A 19,920-nucleotide genomic window follows, 5' to 3' on the forward strand; every position below is an offset into this window, starting at 1 on the left:
TCATCCCATGTGATGTCCATGGTCACGCAGGAAACTGGGGCACAGAGTGGGAAAGTACTTGCCCTGGTCACGTGGTCAGTGGGTGGCTGACCCCTGCACTCCTCCTCATAATCCCTCTAGGATCGAGCCCTTGCAAAGAGGAGCCGAATGAAGGGGCAGTGTGGACTGCAGATTAAACAGCTCAGGGAAATATGCCAATCACAGTTTGTGTCCCCTGCTTGGCCACCTGCCCTGGCCTCTCTGCACTGCAAGCTCCCGGTTTGTGAGAGAGCATGACCGCCCACGTCACAGGACTGCCACAAGGGTGGCAATGGAAACAGTAATACAAGTGCCAAAGGCTACATGTTATACAATTCCACTTATGAGAAGTAGCAAGAATCAGCAAAATCTAGATGCACAGAAAGCACACTGGTGGTTGCCAAGGGCTGAGGGGAGGGGGCAGATGGGGAGTGATTTTTTAATACTATTTTTTTTTTGAGGTGATGGTAGTGATTGCACAGCATTGTGAATGCACCAAACACCACTCAGTGGTATGCTTTAAAATGGTTAATTTTGCTATGCAAATTTCACCTCAATGCAAAAGGGAAAAAAAATAACAGCAATAATGGAAAGTAGAAAGAAACACACCACAGCATCAATTGAGGCCTTAGGGTGTGCCAAGCATGTCCTCAGTGCCTTCTTATTTAACCCCCACACTAACCCTGGGCTTCCCTGGTGGCTCAGATGGTAAAGAATCTGCCTGTAACACAGGAGACTTGGTTTCAATCCCTGGGTTCGGAAGATCCCCTGGAGAAGGAAATATCAACCCACTCCAGTATTCTTGCCTGGGAAATCCACTGGACAGAGGAGGCTGGTGGGCTACAGTCTATAGGGTCACAAAAAGTCCGACACGACTAAGCGACTATTACACTAACCCTGAGAGAGCTTCTATAATCACCCCCATTTTCCAGATGGAGAAACTAAGACTCGAGAGGTGATGTTACTCGGGTAAGTTCATGTGGCCAGAAAGGGGAGGAGTTGGGATTTGAACTCAGAAGTCAGGCTGGAGGGTGCACGTTCTTAACCCCCTCCACCAACCCCTGTTCCATCAATTCTGCAATGCATGTTTCCCCAAACTCTAGCTGCTCTGAAATCCAGCTGCATCCATACACAAGGGCGCCTAAGGTCGCAAGGGTGAAAAGCATCTAAAACAGTGAGCACCATATCTGGCACACAGTAAGCGCTCAATAATTGTGAATAACTGGCATTATGATGATTATGACTCCTAAGACGGCCAGATCACTTATCCAATCACAGCGGATTCTGAGTTGTTCAGCTTTGGGAGGCTGGGGAGAGGATGGCGGGGGTGAAGAAGAAAAAAGCATTTTCTGGCCTCAGCGTAAGAAACTGTTAAGTTACTAGACACGCAGGGCTTGCTTTCAGTTTTCCCTTAACCAGGCGGGCTTGGAACTCTGGCTGTGTCCATCTTACAGAAGGGTACACTGAGGCTCTGTGGGTCTCAGCGGGGCGCCTCCATCGCCGCTAGGCGGCGCCCTCGTGCCGCGCGCCCCGCCGGTCCACCCCGCACCTGGCCAAGGCGGCCTGCAGCTCCTCCTCCTTGCGGCCTAGCTGGGCGCGCAGCTCCTCCGCCCGCTGCTGCTGTTCCGCCATCTGCTCCTGCAGCTCTGAGCCCTCCACGTCCAGCCGCCGCTTCAGCTTCTCCAGTTCCTGACGGCTCTTCTCCTCCTTCCGGAGGCGGTCTGGAGGCGGGAGGGGGGCGGGCCACGCATGACTGAGCCAGACCCACACCCCCAGGGACTCCCCCAGCCCCCTCGCCCCAGTCATCGCAAGCACTTTCGTCAAGCTGAGCTCAGCCTCTCTTTCCACCCCTCCCCATCTTTCCCAGCTTCCCTATCCCTGGGAGAGCCCACTGGCCCCGATCCGCAGCAGACCCCAGAGGCCGTCCTCCCCTCTCGCCCTGGTCCCTGCCGGCTGGCCGGCTTGCTCTGCCCTGTTCTCTTCTCCCTGCCTCCCCAGCCTCCTCCTGTGCTCCCTCTCTTCTGTTTCTGCTTCTGAGTCCTCAGCAAGGGACAGAGCGAGAAAAAAAAAAAGTGTCTGAAACAGTTAGTGGGACCATCAGCTAGAGTCACCCAAAATACCAAGGAGAGAGGAAGAGAACTAGGTTGGGAAGGAGGACACACGAGTCCCCAGCCTTCTTTCCTGCCCCCATTTAGCAGATATGACCACTGAGGCCCCACAGCACATGAGGGCTGTCCCCACACCCCACCCTCACCCCTGCTGGAGCGTGCATAGGCCCCCGCTGGGGGGCAGGAGCTCACCCTCCATGTCCGCAATGGTGGCCTCATATTTGAGTCGAAGCTTATTGAGGCTCTTGACTTTCTCCTCCTCCTCCGCTGCTTGGGATGAGAACTCGGACAGCCGCTCCTCCAGCAGCTTCCGCTCCTGAGCATGGTGGGAGGTGGGGGGTGGGAGTCGGGCTCGCTGCTCATCTTGGCTGTCGTTCCCGTCTATGTTTCTGCTCACCTCCTTCCTTCCCTGACCCTTCCGGCTCCCACCCCTTCCCTCCTTTCCCATTCCCTAGTGTCTATGAACCCATCACACCCCCATCAGACTGTTAACTGCATCAATCAGTTCAGTCGCTCAGTCGTGCCCAACTCTTTGCGACCCCATGAATCGCAGCACGCCAGGCCTCCCTGTCCATCACCAACTCCCAGAGTTCACTCAGACTCACGTCCATCAAGTCAGTGATGCCATCCAGCCATCTCATCCTCTGTCATCCCCTTCTCCTCCTGCCCCCAATCCCTCCCAGCATCAGAGTCTTTTCCAATGAGTCAACTCTTCGCATGAGGTGGCCAAAGTACTGGAGTTTCAGCTTTAGCATCATTCCTTCCAAAGAAATCCCAGGGCTCCTTGCAGTCCAAGGGACTCTCAAGAGTCTTCTCCAACACCACAGTTAACTGCATAGACTCCCACTATTGGAAAGATACCCCTATTCATTAACCCAACAGTCCTCGGAAGGATGCTCATGTTGATTCGCATCACCTGCTATTATAAACAACACCACACTGAACATCCTTGCACTTCAGCTGCGTGCACGGGTGAGCTCTGGAGCCTCGTGACTACTCCAGGTCTGATTCACAGACCAGCGGCATCAGCACCAAATGGGAGCTTGTTAGGAATGGAATGTCGCCCCCCTCCCTTAGACCTGCCAAGTCAGAATCTGCACTCCGACAAGTTCTCCCTGTGAGTCTTGGGCACGTGGGAATTTGAGAAGCACTGGCCTGGACCAGCACTTTTTTCTTTTCTGTCTTTTTATTATTTTTTACTTATTTTCATTATATGTTTATGTATTTTTTTGAGCAGCATTTTTTATACTGTGAGTGGTTTTGGAAGTCTAGGCAGTGGGTTGGCACTACCTTAAAAAGGAAGATATAGAACAGAGTAGCAGAGAGAAGAGCCATTGCATCCAAGGAATGTTCCAGAAGACTCCTGTGCATCACTGAGCTCTCAACTCAGGCACCACTGCCTCCAGGAAGCCTGTCCTGACCACGCCTAGGTCAGGCCATCCCTTTCCACAGTTTTCTGTTCTTTTCTGACAGTTTATAATTAGTTCACAATGTATGATTATGTTGATTTCCTGGGGTGACTCAGCTAGCATCCCCCTTGCCCACCCCCTTGTGAGGACAGAAATGTTTTTCTAGTTAGTTAAATGCCATATCCCCTGTGCCCTAGCCCAGGGGTTTAACCCTGAGCAGGTTAAAGATGGTGGCAGACTCTTCACCACATGCCCAGCCACGGGCAGAGTCCAATTCTCCACCCCTTGAATCTAGATTGAGTCTGCCTTAAGCTCAGTGATCTGCAAATCACAGCCTGCAGGCCAAACCTGGCCCACTGCTTGTGTTTATAAATAAAGTTTTATTGAGAGGCAGTCACGCCCATTTGATCACAGGCCATCTGTGGCTGCTTTCACATTACAACAGCAGAATTGAGTGGCTGGCACAGAAACAGAGTGGCTTGCTGAGCCCTGAATGTTTACTATCTGGCCTTTTAGAGAAAACCTTTGCCAACACCTGATGTATAGAATTCAGAGAAAGTGATGTCAGTTCCAGGCTTAAGCCTTTAAGATGCCTGGTTGCTTCTGCTTCTTCTGGGAGTCCTGAGCTGCCAGATGAGAAACCCAGGCTTTCCTGTGAGCAGAGAGGCTGCATGGAGGAGCACCCAGATACCACCTTCCAGCCCCTGCCATCATGTCATGGCAACTCTCTAAGGGGACCATAGCCCATTGGACCCACAGAACAATGGGATGTAATGAAATGGGGGTTGTTTTTAGCAATGAGGCTTTGGGGTGTCTGATGACACAGAGATAAAGAATGACTCATAATAGCTGCTCAGTAAACACTGGCTGTAGTGAAGCTGTGACAGGCTAGGAGATGGGAAAAGTTCAAGGGAGACACAGCCAAGATGGAGAGTCCAAAGACTCCTAGAGGTGGGGCATGCTGGGGGTGGGTGATGCAGAGACGGACCCAGCCCACCAGTGGGCCCACACCCTCCACCCTTGGGGGCTCACCGGCCACCAACCTTGCTCAGCTTGGCGTTCTGATCTTCCAAGAGTAACAGATCTTCCCCCAGTTTTTTCAGTTTTGCCTCCGTCGTCACCTTCTCCAGCTGCAGCTTCTGCCGGGCCCCTTCCTCAGCCTCGAGGTGAGTCTCCAGCTCCTGGAGTGTGGAGGAGGTGGGGTGAGGACCCAGGGGCTGGGGACTGGGGTGTGATGGGATGGATAGGGGTGGTGGGGATGGCTCACAGACCCCCGGGGCTTGTGGCTCAGACAAGTCCACACTCTGGGCGGGGCTGGGAAGGACCCAACCATTACTTTCATTCATTGGCTCAATAAACATTGATTGAGTGCCTGGCAGGGGGGCCAGGCACTGTTGGAGACATTGAACCTGGTGCCCAGCATACAGTATCTACACACTGTCTACACTGTCTGTATAGATATCTATACACAATATCTCTACAGGATACAGATATTATATCCTGGGGACCAGCCAAGGTATCTGCTTATCCCTATCTAGTGCACTTCAACTACCTGCTAGTCCTTGGAATTATTTAAACAAAGCAATTGGGACTTGCCTGGTGGTCCAATGGTTAGGACTCCTCACTTCCAATGCTGAAGGCATGAGTTCAGAGGCATGGGGGTGGGGTCCCTGGCCAGAGAACTAAGATCACGCATGCCATGTGGTGCAGCCAAAAAATAAACTAATTAATTAAATAAACAAACCAATCACATCTTCCTGCAGGAACCTGGGTCACCTCGTTCTCTTGTTACTACTAAGCCTGCTTCCCACAGCAGCAGCTGGTTCACCGCATTCCTGAGAGCAACCGCACTGTGCCTCTCTGTGTCATAGTGTCCGCCTCCCTAAGGCTGTATTTGCAACCAGTAACCTGCTTTCTAGCACATCTGTCCAGGATCACGTGTGCTGTGGTAGGCCATCTCCACAACTGCAGGGCAGGGCTCTCCCTCTCCAATGGGGTCAAGAGGCGGTGATTAAAATGCTACTGAGTTCTCAAAATGTGACCAGTCTGACTGAGGAGCTGAATTTTCAATTTAACTCAACTTCTCTTAAATTGAAAACCAGTCACTCAGTTAATTATTGGGAAAGCTTTGGTCCAACTATGTTTGGACCAAGTTGGGGAAGTGAATCTACTTGTTTCCACTGAAGAAGTTATGAAGCACAAATGCCGATGAAGTCCTGCCAGTGAGAATTTAGCATCTGAATTGAGATGTGCCTTAAGTGTAGAACACATCTGTGGATTTTGAAGGGGAACAGCGGGAGGGCAGCCAGCCTGGGAATGCAGCACCACAGAGGCAAATGGAACCAGGAGATGGAGAGAGGCAGAGTCCTGAGGCTATTGCTTGAGCACCTGGATCCAGCCATGCCTGAAGCTTACACATTTTAGCGTCTCCCGTTATTTGAAACGAACAAACAAAAGTAGTCTCTTTGCTTAAGCCACTTTGAACTGAGACTTGTTTTTAAGAGGCAGGGTCTGCTAAAGCAGAGGTGGGCGGGGTCAACAGAAGGGGTGGGGGGAGGTGGCCTCCGCACGCAGGGGGTGGGTTGGGGGGTGGTGCAGACCTGTATGTGTTGCTGCAGCCTCTTCTTCTCGGTTTGCAGCTGGCGACTGCACTCCTCCTCCTCGCCCACGCGGGCCTCCAGCTCGGACACCACCAGCTCAAGCTCCTGCTTCCGGGCTGCCAGCCGTCCCCGGGTCTCCTCAGCCTCAGCACACAGCTCTGCCTCTGCGCGCAGCTGCTCTGCCAGGCGGGCACGCTCCTCTTCCAGCTGGGGAGAGGGTGGAGGTGGGGGGTCAGCCGCTGCTAGGCCGTGCTTCCAGGATGGCCCTCGGCGGAGCACCAGGGTCTCCTGCCCCCTGATCTAGTCTGCCCTGGGGGGCTGGGGGGGTGGGAGGGAGGGATGGAAGACAGTCCCCCAACCTGCCCGTCATCTCAGGATGAGCCCCAGTCACCGAGTCAGCCCGCTGGGTTCCGCCCTCTCCCTCACTTCCCTATAGTCCGTCAGTACCCCCCATCCCTCCTGCCCTGCCCCTCCACTCTGCCCACATAACCCTAACTGAATCAGGTTTCATCCTCTCCCAGCGGACTCTTCCCGGCCTCCCAGCCTCCAGCTTCTCCATCTCCAGTCCATCCTCCAGAGAAATGGCCTCTGGAGGACTTTCTGTCAGCTCACATTGCATTTACTACTCCCACGCCTAGAAATTCAACCAAAGGAAATAACTCCGAAAAAGCAAACAGAAAAAGCGAACGAGAAGGGCTTTGCCTCGGCGTTATTTTAAGGTACCAGAAATAGTGGCAACAGTGGAAGGCCCACCGCCTGCCCTGCCCCCGTGCTGGCCCAGCTGCCCGAGCATCTTGTCTCAGCAGCGCCAGCCCCACTCCCACCAGATACCTCGGCCACATCCTCAGGACCCTGCTCCCTGCCTCTCACTGCTCACCACACCACAGTTTCCGCCCCCATTCCGCCCCAGCAAAACTCCGCCGGCAGTCTCTTCCTGCCGCGGGCTCCGTCGGAAGCCCCGCCCACCACCGCCAGTCCCGCCCACCGCCCCACCCCCGCACGGTGGCCCCGCCCCTTACCTGCGCCACCCGGCCCTGGAGCTCGCCCACCTCGCGGGCACTCTGCTGCTGCAGCTCTTGCACTTTCTGTAGTTCCTGAGCCCGCGCCTGCAGCACCTCATCCTGCCGCGTTACCTGCAGCAGCGGCTTCACCTGTGGGGACAGAAGGGGATGTGGATGGCTGGCTCCCACCGTGGGAGGCCACTGGGCTCGGAAGCTAACAGCTCACGCTCTGAGGAGAGCCCCATTCCTGGGTTCCCATGCCAGCTTCTCCACGACTGGCTGTGTTACCTCATCTATAAAAGTGGGATGAGAGGGGCTTCCCGGGCGGTCCAGTGGTTAAGACTCAGCCTTTCAATGCAGAGGACACAGGTTCGATCCCCTGGTCAGGGAACTAAGATCCCACACGCCCGCTGGTTTGGCCACAAATTTTAAAAAAGAAGAAGAAAAAGACTCCGTGCTTTCAATGAAGGGGGTGTAGGTTGGATTCCTGGTCGGGGAACTAAGATCCTACATGTCCCTCGCTGGGGCCAACAAACAAACAAAAAATGGGAATAATGGCATCCCCTGTTTCACAGGGTTTTCAGAATGCATGAATGACTTCATCTTTACCAAGAGTCTAGAACAGTCCAGGGTACATGACAAGCAGCACTAAGTGTCCCATTGTGCTACAGGATCACTTGGCCTACAGCAGCCACTGGCCACTGGACAGTGTGCCTCCAAGTTCTTCGTCCAAGGCCGTGGTGGACTTTACCACTGTGTGATTCTGGCTGGAGAGACAGGCCAGCCCCACCCACACCTGAAGAACCAAATGGAAGTTTGGACTACGCGCCATGTGCCTTTTACCTTTCCCAACTTTCATGTCCATCCTTTCACTGTAATAAACTGTAACCATGACTGCAACAGCTTTTCTAAGTTCTCTGTGTCCTTCCAGTGAATCACTGAATTCTAGGGGATCTCAGGGACACCCAACTCAACCCTAGACCCAGCTGCACCTAAAGCTATCCCAAATCTATTACCCATGCTGGTTTGAGTCAGATTTTCTGTCACTTGTTAACTGAACAATCCCAAGGAACAAGAGTTGGGCTGACTGGTCCCATTTTACAAGTGTAGAAAACTGAGGCCCAAACCAAGGAAGTCACTTGCCCAAGCAGACCTGGCCCCAAGGACCTGTCTCCTTGCCACTGGGGTCACCCCTCCAGGTGCCCTCACCTTGATAAAGAGCCGCCACCACTGCCAGTGTCTCAGCTTGAGGTAAGCTGCACAGTTCCGCTGCATCACCCTCAGGGCACTCTGCTGCTGCTGCCGCTTCTGGAAGGCCCTGGGTGGGGAGACAGGCAGGTGGGAGAAGGAGACACGTCCCCTCCAGGCCCTATCTCCTTGCTGCTGCTGCTGCTGCTAAGTCGCTTCAGTCGTGTCCGACTCTGTGCGAACCCATAGATGGCAGCCCACCAGGCTCTGCCGTCCCTGGGATTCTCCAGGCAAGAACACTGGATTGGGTTGCCATTTCCTTCTCCAATGCATGAAAGTGAAAAGTGAAAGTGAAAGTGAAGTCACTCAGTTGTGTCTGACTCTTAGGGACCCCATGGACTATAGCCTACCAGGCTCCTCCATCCATGGGATTTTCCAGGCAAGAGTACAAGAGTACTGGAGTGGGGTACCATTGCCTTCTCCACCTGTCCCCTTAGCAACCATTATTAAATGCCTGCTGGGCTTCCCAGGTGGCGCTAGTGGTAAAGAACCTGCCTGCTAATGCAGGAGATGAAAGAGGCTTGAGTTTTATCCCTGGGCTGGGAAGATTCCACCCCACTCCAGTATTCTTCCTGGAGAATCCCATGGACAGAGGAGCCTGGCGGGCTACATTCCATGGGGTCACAAGAGTCAGACACGACAAGCAACTCAGCCGCCCCAGCCACGTGCGAGCATTGTTCTATTGTCGGTAAATCTTGTTGTGTGCAGTCCATCAGTCTTTCTGCCCTTGACTCTGCCCCTGCCTCAGCTCCAGTTGAGATCTCATTTTCTACCCCACCAGACACCCCAGCTTCCTTCCCAGCCTCCAACCCCTCCCTGACATGCTTCCAGAGAGGTCTTTCTATGCCCACAGCTGACCTGGCCCTCTGCTGCTCCCCACTGCCCCTGGACACAGTCCCTGCCCCTCAGCCTGGTGTCTGGGGAGTCCTTTATTCTCTGATCCTTCCTCTGGGCCAGTTCCCAGGGAGAAGGGGACTTTCCTGAAAACTCCCCGCCTTCCCTCTCGCTGTAGCTGTACAATCCCCACTGAAGCACATCTCACCCTGGACTGTAACACTTTGTGCTGGTGTATGTCTCCCCCTCCAGACTGGAGTCCCTCGAGGTACCGGCCACTAGGGTGACCACCTCAACCTGGTTTGCCTGGGGCTTCCTCTGTTTTAGCACAAAGATCATGCACCCCAGGAAACCTCCAGTCCCAGGCAAAGTGGGATGGTTGGTCACCCTATGGCTGAACTGAACTCTTCTCTGTGGTCCTAGCATCACTCAGGAGCCTCAGGGACTATAGAAACAAGAAGCCTGGGCATCTAGTAGCTCCATCCTTTTGTGTCTCGGCCCTTCTACCATCTCAGAGGTCCTGCCATCTGGAGCCAGCTGGTCAATCCTTTCCTGCATCACCTCTGGGGACATCTGGTCAACCCCTCCCTGAACCAGCCTCTGGGGACATCTGATCAACCCTTCCTGAACCAGTCTTGGCCAATGTGACCCCAAGAGATAGTGTGGAGCCCTACTTGCGAGCCAGGTATCCCCGGGCAGCTGCCTGAAAGGACACGATGATATCTGTGACCTTCAGGTCCCGCTCTTCTTCTAGCTGGGCCAGAACACCTGCCCGGAAGAAGATCTTGCTTTGTCCCACGCGGTAGAGGTTGGGGTCCAATTCTAGGGCCTGGATCTGTGAGGGTGGGGGAGGGGTTGTGAGGAGGAGGGGTGAGGAGAGGGGAGGTTTCCAGCTCAAGCTTCTCCACCGCTTGAGACCATGCACACACACACACACACACACACACACACACACACACACACGCACTCCACCTCTCACTCACCATTTTCTCACAGGCCTGCTTCCCATCCATAAAGCCCTTGGGGATGGCATTGGGCGTCAGGATCTCATACCTGCAGTGGGGGGAGAGGGGTGGGGTAGGGTGAAGAGTAACAGCAAACTGTCACCACAGCCAGGCACTGGGCTCAGAGGGACAAATAGCAATAATAACAATGACAATAGGAACAGTAAGAGAAAGAAATATTCAAATATCACTGAGGGTTGCTCACCAGGCTGAGAGCATTGATATCACCACCAAAAGCAATGTCATCAATAAAAGCTCTCCTCCTGGGACACAGCACGTGCTGATTACAAGTGTTTAATTACAAGAACACCATAGGTAATTGGGGCTTCCCAGGTGGCGCTTGTGGTAAAGAACTCCCCTGCCAGTGCAAGAGACTAAGAGACACGGTTGTGATCCCTGGGTCGGGAAGATCCCCTGGAGGAGGGCATGGCAACCCACTCCATTATTCCTGCCTGCAGAATCCCATGGACAGAAGAGCCTGTGGGCTACAGTCTATGGGGTTGCAAAGAGTTGGATGCAACTGAAGTGACTTAGCATGCATGCACACGTGCATTGAGATGTAAAAAAAGGTGTGTCTCAGAAGTGTGAGAATAATAACAAATGGGGGCTGATGTTTCTGAACTTATTATGTGTCAGGTCCTGAGTTAAGTGCCTTACAGCTGTTTCTCTCACATTTCTCTGTGCAAATCCGAATTTGAAAAGTACATTTCATTAAACACATACGTGTCCATCCTCAGTGCCTTTCTCCTGCTGTGCCCGCTCCCTGGATCATGACATTTCATTAAAAATATGGATAAGATATATACAACATATACACACACATATATATCATATGCATGATATATTAATGTCATATATTAATATGCCATATTTTTAAACTGGTGATTGGGAATGTGTGTGTGTGTATCTGCGTGTATCAGAGTTTCTCAGTCACCAAGGATCTTGTTAAAATGCAGATCTTAATTCAGTAGGTCTGGGGAGCCCCCAAATATGCCTATCCAATAAAGGGCTGGGTGACACTGATGCTGCTGATCCAGGGCCACACTTTGAGTAGGAAATTGCAGACCTGAGCTGTCCAATGTAATGCTATTGGCCACGTGCAACTGCGAAGAGCCCTGGAAAGATGGTTGGGGCAACTGGGGACCAGGATTTGTAATTGCATTTCATTTTAATTAAATGAAACTTCAATTTAAAAACGGAAGCAGTGCAAATATGTTTCTTTTCAACACAATTTCATTGTCTTAATAGGAGTATATTTCCCTTTGACCACTGGAAATTTTTGTGTCCAAGCTGAGATGTGCTATGGGTGGAAGACATACACTGAACTTCAAAGATTCAGTAAGAAACAAAATAATGCACAATGTCTCACTACTAAATTTTATATTGACTATATGTTGCATGGGTGCTAGTCGTGTCCGACTCCTGTGACCCCACGGACTGTAGCCTGCCAGGCTCCTCTGTCCATGGAATTTACCAGGCAAGAATGCAGGAGTGGGTTGCCATTTCTTTCTCCAGATTACATGTTAAAATGATCTAATATCTTGGCTGTATTGGGTTACATAAACTCTCTTGTTATCATTAATTCCCCCTGTTTCTTTTTACTTTTAAAAATATGGCTAATAGGAAAATTTTAAATTATATATGGGGCTCTCATTCTCTAGCCAATGATTCTGCTACATACAGCTTGTGTGAAGCATAACTTTTGTTTTAATATTTACTGTATATATACATGCACATAAATATCATATACATAATATATTAATATCAAATATTAAAGTGCCATAGTTTTTATTGGTGATTGAGAAACGTGTGTATCAGAGTTTCTCAATCACTAGGGATCTGATATTTTCTGTTCTCTTGCTCGACCGCATTTTTATAAGAAACGCTTGTTGCGATAACCGACTGCAACATAGTGCTCTATGCCCTTTCTCTTGGGCAGCCCACTGAAGACGTTGCTCTGCCACAACACAGAGAAAGCTGAGACTCAGCAACCAAAGGAACTCGCCCAGAGGCCCCGCCCCTCCCCTCGCGCCGAGGCCACACCCCCGCCCCGCCCAGAAGTAACGGCGCGGGAGAGGAGAGCTTTGAATGCAGAGGCTGTGGCTTCCAAATCTGGCCCCACCCCACCCCATGCCGCTCACCGCTGCCGGAACTCCTGGAAGAGGATGCGGTTGGGAAAGCCCTGGCGACAGATGCGGATGCCCTCCAGAACGCCGTTACAGCGCAGCTGGTCCAGCACCAGCCGGGGGTCCAGCTTCCCCGCCTGCGGAGAGCAGTGACAGACACGCGAGGTCAGCGGCCACCACACGGGGGCGCCACTTACCGGCCGGCAGCCGGCAGGGGAACGCAGGTGGATGCCAGTTTGGGCAGGTGGAAAACGGTAGGCAATTTATCTGGTTCAACCTATGTTTGGGCTTCCCAGGTGGCCCTAGTGGTAAAGAACCCGCTTGCCAGTACAGGTAGATGTAACAGACGCGGCTTTGCTCCTTGGGTCAGGAAGATCCCCTGGAGAAGGAAATGGCAACCCATTCCAGTATTCTTGTCTAGAGAACCCCATGGACTCAGCCTGGCAGGCTACATACAGTCCATGGGGTCGCAAGAGTTCGGACATGACTTAGCAACTGAACCACCAACCTATAATTTACTGAGCACCTACTATATGCCAGGCAGAAATGCCTGCCCCCGGGGAAGCTCACTGTCCACTGCAAGAGACTGACAGTAAGTGAGGTCAAGACGTCACTGCTGCTGCTGCTGCTGCTAAGTCGCTTCAGTCGTGTCTGACTCTGTGTGACCCCATAGACGGCAGCCCACCACGGCAGCCCACCAGGCTTCTCTGTCTCTGGGATCCTCCAGGCAAGAATACTGGAGTGGGTTGCCATTTCCTTCTCCAGTGCATGCATGCATGCATGCTAAGTCACTTCAGCCGTGTCCGACTCTGTGCGACCCCACGGACAGTAGCCCACCAGGCTCCTCTGTCCATGGGATTTTCTAGGCAAGAATACAGGAGTGGGTTGCCATTTCCTTCTCCGCAAGACATCACTGATAAACATCAAAAGTAAATGATTAACAGCGTTGCGTGGCAAAGAACAGAGGAGAGGGGAAGGAGTGCAGGAGGGCTAAATTTGCATAGCATAGTCTAGGAAGGGGAACAAAGCACATACGTTATTATTTTTGGTAGTTAACTTTCAAGGACTTCCCTGTAGCTCCAGTGGCTGAGACTCTGGGCTCCCAATGCGGGGGGGGAGGGGGCATAGTCCGATCACTGGTGGCAGAACTAGATCCCATATGCTGTCACTAAGACCCAGTGCACCCAAATAAATATATAAATATTGTTGCTGTTGTTCAGTTGCCAAGCTGAGTCCGACTCCTTTGTGCCCCTATAGGACTGTAGCCCCCCAGGCTCCTCTGTCCGTGGGATTTCCCAGCGAGAATACTGGAGTGGGTTGCTATTTCCTTCTCCGGGGGATCTTCCTGACTCAGGGATGGAACCCTCATCTCCTGCATTGGCAGGCAGATTCTTTACCACTGAGGCACCAAGGAAACCCAGGAAGTGTTCACCTCCTCCAGGGAGACCTCCCTGATTTCACTGTATCCCTACTACCTGGCACTTGGTAAAAATCTAAACACTACAAAAACTATGCATTCTAAAAGACAACACTTGCCTTGCCCAGGCCCCCAGAGTAATCAACACAATAACCCGTTTTTTTTATGGAACCTCTAGATCAGTTGTTCTCAACGTCAGCTACACACTAGAATCTCCATGGAGAGACACCTTGATACCATTGAGCACACCAAACAGTCACATCTTAAACTCTAAGCACCATTTTCCACTTAAAAGCACCAGGGCTCTATGGAGAAGTGGCTGAGTCTATGTATGCCATATTTCATCAGATATAAGGCACCCTCAATTATAAAACACATTGTTACTTTATATACCACCAAGAAAGAAAAACTCCTGTCAATTACACCCTGACAGGTCATTGATTGTTAAGCCACTTTCCAACTTCAGAGGGGGCTTCCCAGGTGGCACAGTGGTAAAGAATCCACTTGCCAGTGCAGGGAATGCAAGAGATGTGGGTCTGATCCCTGGGTTGGGAAGATCCCCTGGAGTAGGAAATGGCAACCCACTGCAGAATTCTTGCCTGGAGAATCCCATGGACAGAGGAGCCAGGCAGGCTACAGTCCATACGGTCGCAAAGAGTTAGAAACAACAGAGCAACTAACACACACACAGTATTTACAGAGAAGGGAGACACACACACAGAGCCACCTCCCCCGTAACTGCAGCTCCTACTTCCTGAGGACAGTATAAGCCCCAAGCACCTAATTTTGTAGTTTCATCTTCTGTTATGTTGACCCTTCTCTACAGGGTCTATCCTCTGATTTTCCCAACTAGAAAATGTTACTGATGGCCTGGGAGGCCAGGCATGGTCTCCCTACACCTCCCCAGCTCCAGCGGCCTTTTTTCTATCCTTTGCACATTTCATACTCCAGCCAACTACTGGGTTTTTGCACAAGCAGCTCTCTGCTTGAAATACCACTTATCCTTCCAAGTTCAGACCTCACCTCTTCCAGGGAGCCCTCCTTGATTTCACTGTATCCCTACCACCTGGCATTTAGTAGGTGCTCGATAAAATGTAAGCCCCATGAATGAATGAATTTTCCTAACAGGGCCATGAGCCTGGGAGGGAAAGCAACGTACTCAAGGTCACACAGAGAGACAGTCAGAAGTGAGCCTGGGACCAGACACAGCTCCAGCTAAATTCAGTGACTGGGACTTTTCCTCCCCCCAGAGCCGACTTCCCTCCCCGGGGCCAGGTCGCTCACCCTCTTCTCATGGTTGGGGATGATGCAGCGGACGAAGCTGGGGTTGGTGTTGCTCAGTGTGGCCATGAGGCGGCTCAGGGACTCCTTGTAGAGTTGTCCCACAGTCCGGAACATGCCCCGGCGCGGGCGGCCACCAGGCGGGCCATCCCCAAGGCTGCTCACTTGCTCCAGCCCCACGATGCCCTCCACTGTGGGAGAAAGGATAAAGTCAGGGGTCAGTTTTAGGGGACTGAGTTGGATCTCATTATTTATAAGACCTGATACTTTACATATGAGCCATCTCTCATAGCCCAGCAAGGCAGGTATTATCAGCCCATTGGGCTGATGAGCAAACTGAGGCTCAGAAAGCTGGACAACTGTGCCCAAGGCCACACAACTTAGGATCTGAAGACCCAGGATCTGAACCAAAGTGATGTGAATCCTCTCAAACCCTGACCCTTCTTCTCCATTTTCCTTATCAGCAAATGATGATGATAGCAAATGCTTCCTTAGCACTGATTCTCTGCCTGGTTCTGCTCAAAGCACTTGACATACATTGGCTTATTTATAAGCCTGTAAGAGTCATCCCCATTTTACAGATGAGGAAACTGAAGCACAGAGAAGGAAAAGGGTGATAACCACAGGTGCATTTTTAGGAACTTAAAACAGTCTCGTGTTAAAAATGCAGTGAAATGTGGCTTTGAAATAAGGTAATATTTAAAATAAGGCCAAAAAAAAAAAAAGAAATTTTAAAAAAGAAAAGAAAAAACAAATAACACCAACTACCTCCACAGTCACCATTTTCCCAGAAAGGCCTGATGGTAACTTTGTCTTTAAAAAAAAAAAAAATTTATTTATTTATTTGGCTGGCCAGGTCTTATTTGTCACATAGGGGATCTAGTTTCCTGACCAGAGATCAAACCCAGGGCCCTTGCATTGGAAGCATGGCACCTTCGCCACTGGACCACCAGGAAAGCTCTGTAACTTTGTTTTATTATCTGATGGTGTCACTTCAACTAGTGAGCAATAGCCACTCCTTTGTCACAAATTCAATGTATTAAATCATGTGCGGCTCCAGGACCTGCAGCTGGGGCAGAATCTGATGGCCTGCAATCCCCAATCGTGAGGGTTATGGAATCAATAGATAATTCTCTCGGAAAGCAGAGCTTGGTGAACAGTGGGGGTTCAGATATGACATTTTTCCTCCCCAGGTCTAAGTCTCCCCGCCCCCACCGCCATGCTCCTAGTTATTATCGGAAGGACAGGTGAGAGGGGGAGGCTCTGAGTTTGAATCCCAGCTCAGTCCCTTACTGGCTGTGTAACCTCAGGCAGGTGACTTAACCTCTCTGGGCTTCCACGTCCTCATCTATAACAGGATAAGAGCTCTACCACCTGATTGGGTGTCTGGAGATGATAGTAAAAGGGCTCTGCGTAGTGCACAGCACATCTTATATGCTCGGTTAATGGCCAGCTGATAGAGGGATGGCCAAAGATTCACCCAGGTTTTTGTACAATATTACAAAAAACCCCGAATGAACTTAATACTATCATAATTGTTTGTATGTTTACATGCAGTTTAGTTCAAAGAAGGCCTTGTGCTGCAACAAAGAATCTGGAAACTGCTGAGGGAGCCGACAAGAGGGGGGAAAAGAAGAGGGGGAGATCTCTGGATGGAGAAGAAAGGGGATAGACATTCAAAACAGGTTCCCGGTCCGAAGGGCCCACCCTCCTTGTGCAGGAAATCTCACCCATTGATGCAGAGCAACACCCACCCCCTGATGGAGAAATGGCAGAGCCGTGCCTCCCTGAAGATCCTGGGGGCGACAGTGGGAAGGAGCCAAGGAAAGAGAACTGCTGCAAGCCCCCGTGTTCTGGGGGGCGGTGAGGACAGACAGGGGGAGAGGCAGGGAGATGGGGTGGGAGATGCAAGGGGAGTGGCATGAGAGGGCAGAGAAGGTGGCAGGAAGGAAAGAGAAGAGAGGGTTATCAGTCAACAGCACACAGCAAAGCCGGAGCGGAAACCTGACCTTGGCCATTAACTTTTTTTTCTTTTGGCCACACTGTGCAGCATGCAGCATCTTAGTTCCCCGACCAGGAATCGAACCTCAGCCCCCTGCATTGGGAGGGCAGAGTCTTAACCACTGGACCATGAACTTTTAAGCCAGGGAGACTGTCCAATTCACATTTATGTTACTAGTGACGGCACCAATGTTGGCTGAAAGGATAAATGTCCTCTGAGAATTTAATGCCCAGGGTTGGGGCGGGGGGAGAAAACCTCTCTCCCTAGAGGTTGAGTCTGTATCTGTTTTTATTAGGTATCCCCCTTTTGCCCTGGCTGCCAGGACGCTCAGGACTAACTCAAGGTTCCCACCCAGCTTGTTGCGTTTGCCTCTCTGAAGAGAGCATGTCTCACTGGTCTCTTCCCCTGAGCTGCCAAGGATGCTGGGTACCCAATGCTGGGCTCTCAGGATGCCAGAAAGCAGAGCTGACTCTGGACTCAGGGCAGCTGTAGTAAAGACTGACGCAGAAATGGCCCCAATTCCCCATCCCACTCTGGGACTGGCAGCTCCTTGAATCTGGGCTGGTCTTAGGACGTGCTTTGTTTGGGAGAACCATGGAGGAGGCAATACTGTGCTGGGTTTCAGACTAGAACACTCAAGAGGCTTCACCACTTCGACTTTGTCTCCTAAAGCCTTTGAGAGCCAAGTAGAGCAAGTGAGGGGTTAGGGGGAAGCACGTGGCCATGAATAGGACATGAATTTTAAGGAAGTTGAGAGGGGAGATTTTCAGTCTGAAGGAGGTGTTTCTCGGCAGAATCTGGTTCTGTTGCATGTGTGTGCATGCCAAGTCTCTCAGTCGTGTCTGACTCTTTGCAACTCCATGGACTGTAGCCCACCTGGCTCCTCCGTCCATGGGACTCTCCAGGCAAGAATGATGGAGTGGGTTGCCATTTAATCCTCCAGGGGATCTTCCTGACCCAGATATCAAACCTGTGTCTTTTATGTCTCCTGCATTGGCAGGTGGGTTCTTTACCACCAGCGCCACCTGGGAAGTCCTTCTGGTTCTGTTACTGAAACACAAACACTGCTTTTCAAACCTCCTTGTATAAACGGCATGAGATACTGTCTAAAATCAGCTCACTGTATCAAGATGCCGAGGCCATTTTGCTCTGAGTTTATTTTGGAACGACTCTTCTTGATTATTTTGTTATCTTGTCTAATTGCATGGGCTGACATTTCCGCTACTATGCTTTTCACTTCAATAAAAGATTAAGACAACTGACAGATTCTGGAAACCTGGAATCAGGGAAAACGGAGATGCTGGTTTTGCTAGTTTCATAAATCATCTCTCAAACTTCCTCTAAGGATCAGAGACAAGCATGGACACAGCTTTTCTATCTGCCTCCTAGGAGTGTCCATCTGAAAAGACTGATGCCCGGACTCACATGGGTCTTGTTGGAGCAGGAAACCAAAACTCTCTCTTGGTTTTTGCTCCTTCCTTCTTCCCTGAATCCCTGAAGGGAAAGCAAAGTCTGAAATTTGACTAACATGTAAAACATCAATCATCTGAGTTCTCTTGTTATTTATTCTTTTTCAGTCAAATCTCTTGATCTTTTTTTTGTTGGGCGGGAGCATATGACATCTACAATTAACTTCATAGCTTCCTTTTGAGTATTCATATGCTCATTTATCTTGCTGGTCTGACTGCATAAACTACTATCACCAAAACAGTAATTCACAGCAGTGTTGTCAGGGGGCATCCTTGTCTCATTTCTGATTAAGCTGGAGTGTTTTATCACTTGGTGCGAAGCTGGTTTCAAATGTCGATCCCTCAGTCACTAATTGGAAATACTATTGTGAGGATGTCGGTCCTGGTACCAGTTCCGTATCTGAGCAGACAACACAGGTTCAGAAACAATGAAGGGATGCACAGAGCTCCAGGGACAGGGCCGGGGGAAGCGTGTCCTCACCGTCTTTCCAGATCTCTGAGGTCAGCCGGTCTGTGCTCTGGTGGAGCAGGGTTGCGACGTTGTCATTCAGAGGGTCCATGTTTTTCATCAGCCACTCGTTGGCCTTGTAGTCGACCTGAATGAGATCGGGCAGAGGAGGGTGGCGGGGGAGTGGACTGAGGCTCTTCGGATTTCCCAAGGAGCCTCCCAGCTCTGAAAACCCCCAGTTGGGGTGCGGGTGGGGTCGGGGGCGGAGGGCGTACTCACGGCTCACGAGCGCGCTGGCGCCACCTTGTGTCTCTCTCCTGAACTTCACCCACCCGCCGCCTGGCTCTTCTCCCTTTCTGCCTTTCCCTTGGGAGAACTCTGCCCCTGCCTCTATGACCTCACCCACTATCATCACTTCTTTCCTTATTTTTTCAGCCACACTCTTCCTCAAACATGCAAGCTCCTTTCCACCTCAGGATCTTGACGCCTGCCGTTCCCGCCTCCTGTGACTCGCCCCCCGCGGATTTTCACAGGGCCGGCTCGTTCCCCAGGGAGTCACAATCTTGGACCACCATGAGTCCCTGCCTGTGCCCTCCTGCCCCACCCCCCGGGGTGGCTCCCAGAGGCCAGGGTCTGAGTCTGAGTCAGAGTCCAGCATGGCACTGGGCACAGGGGAGATCTTAGAAAGTGTGTGGGAAACAGCTGAGGACAGGACACAGGGGTCTCCTGCCGCTCAGCCCTGGGGTATGTGGTTCCCTCAGCCTGAAGACTCCCCCTCTCCACAGGTCCTTCACCAGCCAAGTGTTACTCATCATTTAGACCAGGGGTTGCCAGATAGCCCCGGTCCACAAGCGAAATTCAGCCTGCCACCTCCTTTTGTCAATAAAGTTTTATTGGAATACAGTCTTCATTTACTGCCACCTCCTTTTGTGAATAAAGTTCTATTGGAATACAG

The 19,920-nt window shown here is 51.4% G+C and overlaps 1 protein-coding gene across 2 annotated transcripts in view; it reads right to left on the reverse strand.

Moving 5' to 3' along the window:
* The window catches only part of MYH14 (myosin heavy chain 14), a 76,921-nt gene that overhangs the window by 21,623 nt on the left and 35,378 nt on the right, over positions 1-19,920 (reverse strand). For both annotated transcript variants that reach the window (XM_040251972.1, XM_040251971.1), the window contains 11 exons: positions 18,999-19,113; positions 15,050-15,237; positions 12,364-12,485; positions 10,202-10,271; positions 9,893-10,053; positions 8,346-8,454; positions 7,155-7,286; positions 6,136-6,342; positions 4,579-4,716; positions 2,319-2,442; positions 1,568-1,739 (listed from right to left, as the gene is read on the reverse strand). In XM_040251972.1, the coding sequence (XP_040107906.1) occupies positions 1,568-1,739; positions 2,319-2,442; positions 4,579-4,716; positions 6,136-6,342; positions 7,155-7,286; positions 8,346-8,454; positions 9,893-10,053; positions 10,202-10,271; positions 12,364-12,485; positions 15,050-15,237; positions 18,999-19,113 (1,538 nt within the window). The remainder of the gene's footprint in view (positions 1-1,567; positions 1,740-2,318; positions 2,443-4,578; positions 4,717-6,135; positions 6,343-7,154; positions 7,287-8,345; positions 8,455-9,892; positions 10,054-10,201; positions 10,272-12,363; positions 12,486-15,049; positions 15,238-18,998; positions 19,114-19,920) is intronic.

This window comes from Oryx dammah, unplaced genomic scaffold (assembly GCF_014754425.2).
Source record: "Oryx dammah isolate SB20612 unplaced genomic scaffold, SCBI_Odam_1.1 HiC_scaffold_13, whole genome shotgun sequence".
Lineage (NCBI taxonomy): Eukaryota > Metazoa > Chordata > Mammalia > Artiodactyla > Bovidae > Oryx > Oryx dammah.